The 12,370-nt window shown below is 36.7% G+C and overlaps 1 protein-coding gene across 1 annotated transcript; it reads left to right on the top strand.

Annotated features, from left to right (window-relative positions):
• Positions 1-455: 455 nt before the first annotated feature.
• TYRP1 (tyrosinase related protein 1) lies at positions 456-11,185 on the top strand. The gene is made up of 8 exons (NM_205045.3): positions 456-620; positions 1,070-1,542; positions 3,728-4,050; positions 5,362-5,566; positions 6,938-7,105; positions 8,734-8,913; positions 10,243-10,389; positions 10,882-11,185. The coding sequence occupies exons 2-8, from the start codon at positions 1,161-1,163 to the stop codon at positions 11,085-11,087; spliced, it is 1,611 nt and encodes a 536-aa protein (NP_990376.2). The 5' UTR covers positions 456-620; positions 1,070-1,160; the 3' UTR covers positions 11,088-11,185.
• The last annotated feature ends 1,185 nt before the right edge of the window (positions 11,186-12,370 follow it).

The following is a 12,370-nucleotide window of genomic DNA, read 5'->3' on the forward strand; positions in this document are numbered from 1 at the left end:
TACCTTACATAGCACCTGCTCATAATTTAGCATTTCAGAATATTCCAATATAATGATTGTGTTTTTATTTGATTATCAAAACAAATTGTTAAACAGAAAACTGTAAGCTTAACGTCGGAGTGTTTCAATTTCTAAATAATGTGTCTTTGTCATTTATTTCAGCTTGATCTTGAAAATAACATTTGAAGTATTAAAAAAAAAAAAAAAATCTGTTATATGCAGACTTCCCCAGTGTTCTTTGTATGTTTTCAAATGAACCTTTCTTTGTAAGTAATTAAAAAAAAAAAAAAAAAAAAAAAGCCTTCATAGTTGTTCTGTTTTGAATTCAAGTACTTATCTCTGACCTTTGCTAAACCTTGTAAAATCACAAGGAGATAAGCATGAAAGAAATCATGTGCTGTTCAAGTACTTAAAGTCCAGGGAAAGGCACTGAAGTAGAAAGGGAGATTAATAGAAGGAGAGTGAGGCCAAGCCATGCTGTGTTGGTAGAACACGGATTAGCAAGCAGACTGTTACAGGAAAGAAATTAGCAGCACTTATTTTGAGTTAGACACAGCCCCAGAACACAGAGAGATACACCAGGATCTCAGCAGAGAAGAGGTGCCAGAAAGACAGAAGAGGTACAATGCATGGAGAATTGTAGCTTCATTTTCCAATGGAGCTACCTTTAAGAACAGCAAGCAGATGGATAACACTAGCTAGAAAAAAGGATACACTAGTTAAATTCAGGAGGGAAAAAATCTGAACTCAAAGAAAAAATGATTGAAAAATATGTGTCTTAGACAAGTTTAAATATTTTGTGGTAGTGATGTAAATCTGGCTGACAGATGTACAACATGAATGAATATCTGGGAACTGCTTAGATGTCAATGAGTAAATATACCTCTGCAGTTTGTAACTATTTTTTTGCATAGATAATTAGAGAAGGAAATAACATTAGTGGAAATTGTTGTCTTTTCCAGTTAGGCCATCAAATACGTGGTTCAGAGGTACTTGCTCAGGTGGAAGGACTGGACTGGAGGTTTGTATTTCTTGCTTTCATTCTTTATCTGTCTTTCTCTTGGTGTAGAGGGAGCTGGGTGTCCTGTCACTCGAGAGGAGACGAAAGTGTGTGTGGACCAGAGTTCTCAGAAGGAACCAGCACTGCTGAACCTGTTGCCATGCAGCTCCCCATGCTGCTGCTTGTTTCTCTGCCACTACTTCTTAACATGTTCAAACCAGCAGAAGCTCAGTTCCCTCGCCAGTGCGCTACCATTGAGTCTCTGAGAAGTGGCATGTGTTGCCCAGATTATTTCCCTGTGTTTGGGCCCGGTACCGACCAGTGTGGAGTGTCTACAGGGAGGGGCCGGTGTGTGCAGGTGACAGTAGACTCGCGACCCCATGGCCCACAGTACATCCATGATGGGAGGGATGACCGCGAGCAATGGCCCATACGCTTCTTCAACCAAACCTGCAGGTGCAATGGTAACTTCTCTGGTTACAACTGTGGGTCATGTCGCCCTGGATGGACTGGACCTACCTGTAGCCAGCAAATCAATATAGGTAAGAACATCAGAAATATGATACAAAAACTGTCTGTTGGCATGTTGATTTTAATGCACCTAGATTATCTTTTTTTCTTTAAAACATAAAATGTTCCTTATATTTATATAAAAATATAATATAGGTGTTACTAAGGCAGCTGTTAAGTGAGCTGTCTAAATTGTGTACAAAGCACCTACACTGACTACACAATAAAAGGAAGAAACAAAACCTGTAGTCAGAGCAAGATTAAGACCAAGCCCACTAAAGAATAGAACATATTCATGTTTTACATTTTGTAATCTTTGGAATTATTTAATAGTGATATTATATATGTCTATATATGTATAGACATATACATGCATGTTTGTGAGTATATCTAGGAATATATATCTATATATCCTGATCAATACCTTGTAAATTCTTTAAGTATGATAGCAGCTCTTCTGATTCACAGTCCCATAATACATTTCCAGTCTGCACACTTCACCCCATAAATTTTTACCTACCTAATTGCTACCAATGTCTTTAAAGGCTTAACACAAGATGAGACAGTGTAGTGATTGATGGACCTTTCTGAGCACTGTGAGGAAAAAAAAAAAAAAAAAGGAAAGAAATGGTCACAACGTACCTGCTCCAGCAACAGTTAACAGATCAAAGTTTACCAGTTCAGACATTAATAATCATATTTTCTAAAAACATCTTATAGAGGGCTATGGGAAAGGTTTTAAGATTTTTTTTTCATCCTTTGAGCTCTAATAAGCAACCTAGACAGCAGAAAGCATGACTTATGTATTGAAGTGGCTAACTCAAGTGGCACCCTCTGATTCTCTTAGCTCATTTCTATTAACAATGACAATAATGCTGAAAAGTAACAACAACAAAAAAATACTTAGCACACAGAAACTTAGAACAGTAAATCTGAGGGTAAAGTAAAAGCAACTGTAGTTGATATAGAGCATTTTTTACTTTCTTTTTCTCTAAAATATTAAGCAAATCACATTTATCATGCATAACAATGGACATTTAAGTATGAGAAATTAACTTATTATTATGCTTTCTGTTCCTGCATGGAGGTGACATCTGTCCTTCCATAAAGCTTGCCTCTGTTGCTTAGACATTAGAAATAATTATTGGATTATTTTGACATACCTATATAAAACAGCTTTAAAATACATTTTGGTGCCTTCAAATCTTCTAAATTCATGCCTAAATTTAGTGATAGTCCAAAAATTTTATTGTTGAGGATCATACATACATTTTGGAAAATACTATGTTAAGACCCTACCTGAAGTCAACAACAAAAATATACCAGTTAGAGTATCCAAGCAGAAAAGCATATGTTTCAGGATTCAGAATCCTTGAATGAAATTCATGCTTCAGAACAGCATTTCTGTAAACTTTGGCGAGGCTAAAGTACTCTTCACTGAATCAACTTCATTTTATACAGTGAATTACATTTCTTTTTCATCTTTTTTATTCATGTTGGAGACATACTGTTTCTTTTGTCAATACAAACCCATTTGGCTTTTATGGATTGCACAGTATGTTTAATAATGAAAATGAGTGCACTGTGAAGAACAGCTTTGTGGTTTTTTATCTTGGTTTCAGTCTAAAGATAGCATGAAATCTTCTCAGCCCTGTGAGACTGCTACTGAGGTGACTGTTTCTTTCCTGATACTCTGGAATTTCAGAAACTCAGCTGCGCTCCTTGTTTGTAACTTTCTCAGTCTCTATGTGGATAAAAATAATTTAAAATACATGGATCATTCCACGGGTAATGCCTCCTGTTTATGTCCACGGAAACCACAACAGACACAAGGAACACAATAACACTATTGTATAGAGCAATAAAAGTAGGAGGTATTACTTACAGAACACCCCTCATAATTTTGGGAATACAGTCACTAACACATATCTACCTTTAAAAGTAGCAGATAATGACATTCAAAAGGGCTGAATAAGGTTTTAGACTTTATTTTCACTCAAATTGACCTTTCTGATAATATTTTCTATTTATACCATGATTTTCTCCAACAAAATCTCGTGGAGTTCTTGAATAGAAAGAGACTTACTTAGATTTATTAAGAACAAAATAAATTAGTCTTGTGAAATCGCAGTTCAAATTCAGTTTCCAAGTCTATGTTAATTTATTTATTTATTTATTTATTTATTTATTTATTTATTTATTTTTGTATCCTCATAGTCAGAAGGAATCTGTTGGATCTTAGTACAGAAGAGAGAAGGCGTTTTGTGAATGCTCTTCACCAAGCCAAGGTGACAATCCACCCTGATATTGTCATTGCCACAAGGAGACGTGAAGAAATATTTGGGCCAGATGGCAACACACCACAGTTTGAGAATATCTCCATTTATAACTACTTTGTGTGGTCTCATTATTATTCCGTCAGGAAGACTTTCCTTGGTGCAGGGCAGCAGAGCTTTGAAAGAGTTGATTTCTCTCATGAGGGACCAGCTTTTGTCACATGGCATAGGTATCATCTACTGCAACTTGAAAGGGACATGCAGGTAAGGTTAGCATTAATGTTGAGTCATGTGCTCCTATTGTGGTTTGTATGGATGAATTTTGTATTCTCATATTATCTCGTAATAGACAAAAATTATAGCAGCTTTTACTGTACATTGAAATTTTGCTTCAATTTCAGTATCGAAAAAGTTATACTAAACTTACTGGAATGTATTTAAGCTTTAGACATTATAAAAATGCTAATAGTAATAATGTATCAGTTAAAGTAATAGCAAAAACACAAGTTATATGAAACTCAATATTAAAGTGGATACATATTCTGTACCAGTCCATAGAAAACATTTTACTGGACCAAAAAAGATCACTGCTAGTTTTGTATCAAGGTCACAATTCTTGACTAATTTAAACTAATAAAAGCAGCAGAAATTCTAAAGAAAAGTATTGCAGAGATTCAGAATCATGTTATTTCTATAATTAGTGCAACTGGTTAGACAAATTTATGTCTTGTGAGACTCTGTTTCATTAATAAGTTGTTCTCTTGTTTCTTTTTCTTTGTGTAGAATTATTCATAAAAATAATATTTAATTGACTATCATTCTTCTTAAAGAAGAGAAAATTGAGTTTTCAAGGGTGTGATTAAGTGGGCCATGTAATCAGGTTCAGGTTCTAGTTTCAGGTTCTAGCAGGTCAAACTCCCTTCAAAACTAAAATTCACATATGATATCATTGGCATTTCATTATGTAGAAGCCCAGAGGAGTTCCAGATCTTGAAGAGAATTACTGCTGATGTTGGTAAATTGGTTCATTAGTTAAAATGAATTGTCTGACCAACCCATCCTGGTAAACACACTCTGGAAACAAGGGAATGCTCCAGAGTTGTTAAATTCCATGCCATACTAGAACCGAACAATGGCAATTTGAAAGATCAGTATTCCTTTTCCTTCTTTTTCCACCTGCCTAGTTATTCCACAATTGGCTTATTTTTTCAGTGTTCTACAAACATCACCGCTGTTGTGAGGCTTTTAAAATACATGGAAAAAATGGGGTATGGGTATTAAATGATGTTTCTTACTACTAACAATATGGCTTCATGAAAGAGGGGGATTTTATTAGAGGGGGATTTGAGACTCAATTCAATGGTCTAAGAATCTGTTTTGGTGAACAGGCAAAGGTATCAAAATGAAAAGCTACTGAAAGCTTTTTCATAAATTTCCTTAGATTTTCTCATTTCCATGAAGCAGGACTCCAGTTCTTTTTAAGATATTTTTAATGGATTTTGTATATCCCTCTAGCAGTATATAACGTAGATGCCTGTGGCAGAGATTTACTAGTGCCACACTTATGTGTTTCAGAATATGCTACAGGATTCCACTTTTGGCCTACCCTACTGGAACTTTGCAACTGGACAAAACACCTGTGATATCTGCTCAGATGACTTAATGGGAGCTAGAAGTAATTTTGATGTCTCTCTGATCAGCCAGAATTCAATCTTCTCTCAGTGGCGTGTGCTGTGTGAAAGTATAGAAGACTATGATAGCTTGGGAACCATTTGTAACAGTAAGTGTGACTAGTGGAAGATGTTTGGAGAGAACATTCCTTTAATAATAAAATTTTACATGGCAATGGACCTTTCCAGCTACAAAATGTTTAAAAAAGACTTGAAGTGTCTTTTGAATATTTTTGACTCAAGATTCATACATCAGTCTTCTGATATAACAGTTATCACCTGTCTTTCACTGAGGCAATAAATAGCTTGAAGCAGGGAAAGAATCAAATGTTTTGACTCCACTTCATAAGAAATTACAGGATCATAGAATCATTTGAGTTGGAAGGGACCATTAAAGGTCATCCTTTCCAAATCCCCTGCAATGAACCAGGACATCTACAGTTAGATCAGGTTGCTCAGAGACCTATAGAGCCTGACCTTGAATGTCTCCAGGAGCGGAGCATCCACCAACTCTCTAGGCAACCAATATTTTCCAGTGCTTCTCTACCCTTATCATAAGAAACTTTTTGCATATATCCAGTCTAAATCTCTCCCACTTCAGATTGAAAACTTCTTCTTGTCCTATCACAACAAGCTATGCTAATGATTCTGTCCCCTTCTTTCTTAGAGCTTCCCTTCAGATACTGAAAGGCCGCTATCAGGTCCTCTCAGAGCCTTCTCTTCTCCAGGCTGAACAGCCCCAGCTCTCTCAGCCTGTCCTCATAGGATAGGTGTCTCCTTCTTAAGCAGTGCCTGCTTAACTCTTGTGCCATGTATAATTTGAAATGGCAGTGTCACGTTTAACTGAACCTTAAGCTTTCTTCTTACTTCTCCACTTACAACCTTCAAGGTTTATGTTTCTAGGGAGAAAAATATGTAAATAAATATGTTAGATATGTGGAGTGTGTTTTGGATATGAGGAGTACAGAATCTTATTACACTTATCTCAGCTTCAAGAGCTAAGAATTCTGTATCTGCATGGACACAGAGTATTATATAGTATATAATAATTATTATTAATTGATTAATAATATTGAATTCAATGCCTACCTAGTTATCTATAATCCTTTCCCCAGCTAATTTGTTAGGATGTCCTGAAAATATTGTTCTAGATCTCATTAAGAGATCACATTGAAAAACTACAGGAAATTCTCCCAAAACACTTGTAGTACCACACATTTCACTAAGAGGCATCTAGATGCTTTCTGAAATCACTTGTGCAAAGGACTAGCACACAGATTAGCACACAGAACTTTATGAGGATTCAGGTTATTTTCCTGAGTGAAGGATCTGACTCTTTGATTTAGTTCAAAAGACATTTGTGTGATCTTTTTTTTTTCTTTTCTTTTCTTTTTTTCCCCATAATTCAGTATTTAGAGGGATGCATCCTTTGGTCTAATGTTCTACATCATTTTTGTTTTCTCACTTGTCTCCACCCCCAGGCACTGAAGGTGGTCCCATCCGTAGAAATCCTGCTGGAAATGTTGCACGGCCTATGGTACAACGTCTCCCAGAGCCTGAAGATGTTGCTCAGTGTTTGGAAGTTGGTATATTTGACACTCCTCCTTTTTATTCCAATTCAACAGACAGTTTCCGTAACACAGTAGAAGGTAAGCAATGCAAACAAAATGATTTGCAATGACTCCACATGCATCAGGGGAGCAGACTCAGCATTTTTCCTGTTGAAAGTGAGCTTGGAGAGAATTTATAGGATACTAAGAATGCCTTGTTCTTAGAATTAAGTATTAGCTTATTAACAGAAATAACTCTGGATTAAGTACTGGATAATTACTCTAAATAAACTGATAGTGTGTGTCAGTTCTTCAAGTATATAAATCCTTAAAAGTGTTTCACAGGTGTACTAAGTAGAATCTAGCAGAAGTCCATCCTGAGTACAATTCTCCTACTAATAGGTTCCTACAGAGAACAGACAGCTTTTGACCACAAAAAGATGCAGAAGCCTTATCATCCTTAAGCAAGTCAAATGTGCTCACTGAAGCTATTCTTGTATGTTAATTATAGCAAACAAAAGAAAGAAAAAGCCTTGGTAGTACATGTTGGAATTGCACTGAAGTAGTAGTAGTTGAGGTCTCCTTGATTAACTGCTGGACGTGCTGAAGGATTTACTGGTAGACAGGTCACTCCTTCTCTCTCAGCTATATAGCTCTGTCCTTCTTCAAACTCAAACACTGTACTTTAAATTTTCAGTCACTGCGGTATGAACATACATATCCCAGCATAGAATATTTGAGCCACATTATTCAGCCAACATCCTGGTTTTTTCTTCTGCCATTTCATAATCCAGAGACTTTAAATGAAAAGACTTATGCAAGGAATTTTGAAATTTATGAACAGTTATGAAATGACAGTTCAGATCACTGTCTAATACAAACATAGTAATAGTCATACAAATATTCTGAGTCTCTTGAAGAAGCATCATTCATATGACAGAGTAGGATCTGCTCCATTTTCTTTCTCTTGGAGAACAAAACCAAGTATCCTCACCAATCTTCTTAGTACATATAAAAGTTTGGGATGTTTATCACATCTGGAAAGTATGCTATCAGTTTCTAGGTACCTAAAAATGGCTTCAGCCAATTTACTGTACTGACCTGTCTCTGGAAAGACTGACCTGCTTGAATACAGGGAATTTTTTCAGAATGCTTCAGATCTTGACTTATGGCACTGGAGTTACCAGGTGGTGGATACTGACAGTATTTTGTAGGGGCACTTCTTTGAAAAAAAAAATACAGCATGTAAAGGTTTCTGAGATTTACAAGCAAAATACAAGGAAATGATTGAGAAAAACGTAACGGCTGGCAAATTTCAGTAGAAAGTAACATCTTAAAACTTAATCCTGCAGTCAAAAGTTATTTCAGTTAAACTGAGAGATGTTGGGGTTCATAATATAAAACTTAATTTTCATGTTATTATGTGCTTTATTTTGGCTGTTTTTACTTCAGATCCCATAAGTCTTGCACTCCACATTCTCAACATTCTTTCTTAAAGCATCTCATAGTCTGAAATTTGCACATGGGAATTACGCTTGGGAATTATGCATCCTAGGGACATTTCTCAAATGCCATTAGGTAGAAGATAAGCTACTCATTTATCTCAAACAAGGCAGCACAACAACATGAAAGCCTTTCAGACAAAAAATAATAACCAGTTGGGACTGCAACTTCCAAACGAAATGTTCACTGGGATTCTTTGTGTTGTTCTTTGTTTACGTATTCAGGGTACAGTGATCCTTCAGGGAAATATGACCCAGCAGTTCGAAGCCTTCACAACCTGGCCCATCTATTTTTGAATGGAACAGGAGGGCAAACACATTTATCACCAAATGATCCCATTTTTGTGCTCCTGCACACCTTTACAGATGCTGTGTTTGATGAGTGGCTAAGAAGGTATTCGGCTGGTAAGATGTGCTCAAGGATGGAGATGGGAGGGAAGGTTGTCAGTCTTTGTAGTCACAAGATGTCAGGAGTTTCTTGTGAGACAGCAAGATGTTTCCAATCTCAGGAGAGAAGACCGGAATTCTAGCAGTTAGTAAAGTTAATAAAGAGAGTAATAGCAAGTAAGCTTGCTTCCTCACCCCTCTGACATCTATTTTCAAATCCCTGTCTGTGAAATGACTTGCACACAGGTGTCAGGCATAATTCGAGAAAATAAAGTGTGCAAAAGCATGATCTCTGACAGTGTAACCGTCTAAGTTCAAAATACTGTGGATATTCCCCTAGTGTTTGGAGTAAATATTTGCATTTCCTCCTCACAAGCAAAATCAGTTGCCTTGCACATCCTTGTCATTGACTCTGAATACATGTTTTATTCATTACTAGAATTCCAGAACCATATTAATATCTATAGCTATTCCTCTTAAAATATTTCATATCTAAATTATGATAACTGTTGTAACTGTTGCTGCCTGTTCTTCAGTTCTGAAATGCAAAGAGAAAAGGAATAAAGGAGAAAGTGAATGAAACTGAGGAAGGAAGGATAGAAGGAAGGAACTGCAAGGAAGGATGGAAGGAGAGAAGGAAGCAAAAATGAAAAGAAGGAAGGAAAGAGATTGGCATCAGTGAACTGGGGACAGAGTTGTATGTAACCCAAACATCTGTGCTCTGGTCTGAACAAAGAAGCAACTGTATTACTCTTAGGCAATCCAGCCCCCTCCTCCTTCTACAGAAGATGGTTGCTATTGCACCACTGAGACTTCTTTGTGCAGCTTCTGCAACCTGCAGCATGGGCTTTCCCATGCCAACTCTCAGGAAAAAGCTATAGGTCTTTGTGCTACTTACATGACCTATCACAAGTTTTTTGCATTATATTACTAAATGGAAGTTTGGCTTGTGGGTTTTTTTTTTTTTTTTGGTTGTTGTTGTTGTTGTTGTTGTTTTTTCTTCAACTGACCTTTTCTTGATTTACCATAAAATTCCAGAAAACTTCCATTGGAAATCATATCAGCTGCCCATCTGAAATGCTCAAGAGACCTTTGACGCTGTTGCAGTGTTAGATCAGAGCAAAAAGGGTTTCCTTGTCCTCATGTCTGCACTCCTCCTTGTTCAAGCAGAAAGAAATGAGAAGTCTACCACAGGCCTAATTCTTAACAGTTTACCAGGGGGCAGGAGAGGAGAAGAAAAAAGCTACTCAAATGCCCTGAGTCACTATTTCAAAAAACTTAAATCTTAAAAATGATATCATGATTTCAAATTTATTTGCAGAAGTGTGATTTAAATTTCTGATTTAGATATCTCTACATATCCCCTGGAGAATGCCCCTATTGGACATAACCGGGAATACAACATGGTGCCTTTCTGGCCTCCAGTTACCAATAATGAAATGTTTGTTACTGCACCAGAAAACCTGGGATACAGCTATGACATTGAGTGGCCAGGTAAACTGTCCAATCTAAGTGTTAACTCTTTTTCTCTCATCATGTCTTTCTCCCTTAAAGCTTATATATCATATAACAAAATTTGTTCAAATTACATAATATTTGATGCCTTTGTAAAGGCGTGTTTGTCTTTGCTCTTCTAGTCTTCCAGATCAGTTGCATTTGAGATTTAGTAGAAATTCATAGCTAACCATTGCAAACAGCTCTCACTATCCACCAGAAATCTTGAAGAAGTTCTTATTTGTATCTAACATTTGCACTATGTCCTTATTTCTGTATCATGTGGCTTCCTTAAGTTACTCGAGAGAGTGCAAACCAGATAGCAGAAGAGAGGTCCAGGGCCGTTTCTCACATTTTGGAACAAGTATTCAACCAAAATTTCAGCTAGTTCTAATACAAAATTCAGTAAATCATGACAGATATTGAGCTTTGGCCTGTCTCTTTAATAGCATTTACTTTTAATAACTTTTTCTTATGCTTTCCTTCCCCTAGGTAGGGCTCTCCGTGTAACAGAAATGATAACTATTGCAATAGTGACTGCACTCGTTCTTGTTGCAATTATCTTTGCTGCTGCTGCATGCATTGTACGTGCCAAGAAGAACAGGGATGAGTTGCATCAGCCTCTTCTCACTGATCAGTATCAACACTATTCAGATGATTATGATGGCATAGCAACACCAAGCCAGTCTGTCGTATGAAGAGATGGCATTTTTTGCATGTGACTAAAACTGATTTTTTTGTCATATTTTTAAATGTTTGTCATCCAACTGCTTTAAAATAAAGAGCATAAACTGACAGTTATCTTGATATATTTGTTTCAGCCTTCACCTCCACCCTCATCACACTCGGGTGTCAATAAATCATCCTTTGAAATGCTAATTCTATGTTGACTTCAGTAGAATTTCACTCATTCTTCAGGGCTCACCTACAGGCTTTCTTCATGCATATATCTGAAAAAGATCTTGTAAAACTTAACGACATGCTGAAACTCAATGTTATTTGTCTTTTTTTAGCCTGTATATCCAGAATTCTTTTGTAGGGTATTTTTGTGAAAGCATAAGGCAAAGTCAAGAATGGGACTGAGCAATTGGAGAACTGAGTAGAAAAGGCAACTTGATTCAAAAGCACAATCTAAAATACAAGTCAGACCTCTCAGCTAGGTGAGCAGAAATGTGCTTCCATTGTGCTGGGCATGGAGCTACAATGAAATGCTGAGAGGAATGTTATGCCAGAAATCCATAATTCCCTTTGGAACACTCAGTGCTTTTGGGCATCTCTCTGAAAAGAGATCACCACTGAGAACCCAGTCCTGCACTTGGACACTTCAGCTCTGCATTCAAACACAACTGCTCGAAGAATGCATCCCTTTGAAAGGACAGTTGTTAGCAGCCTTTTTTCTATTACAAATATTATTAATAATTATTATTATTGTTATTATTATTCACTCAACTACTCACTTTCTCCCTCCTATTATCTCCTTCACAGATTACATTCTCCTCAGCAATGAGATAAATTAATTCAATTCTCTCCTTCCGAGAGAATTTAAAGTTATACATCTTGTATGTTAACAGAAGTCCCTTGGTATAACGCTGAAAATTGATTTGGAAACACTGTCATATTCAACTGTTGTTGAACATATTGTGCTAAAATCTCAGGATTCGTGAGCCAGCAGGAGAGCAACAATCTGAGGCCTTCCTTTACATCCTGAGGAAGTGCTTGAGGAACTTTGGGCTCACATCTCACCTCCTCTCTCTCATCATACTTGATACAAGTTACCTGATCACTTTCTCATGTTGGCTTATAGAATCTAAATTACTATACATTTTTTAATATGTAGAGACATTCCTGGGGTCAGATTAATGAACCCCACACCAGCTACTCAGTCCTCTAATCATCAAACTATAAAGCTGAACTCTCTCTTGGATTGAATTCCTACAGTCAGCAACAGCTATCCTGGTCAGTAAGTTATGAGGCAAAACAA

Source organism: Gallus gallus, chromosome Z (genome assembly GCF_016699485.2).
Source record: "Gallus gallus isolate bGalGal1 chromosome Z, bGalGal1.mat.broiler.GRCg7b, whole genome shotgun sequence".
Classification (NCBI taxonomy): domain Eukaryota; kingdom Metazoa; phylum Chordata; class Aves; order Galliformes; family Phasianidae; genus Gallus; species Gallus gallus.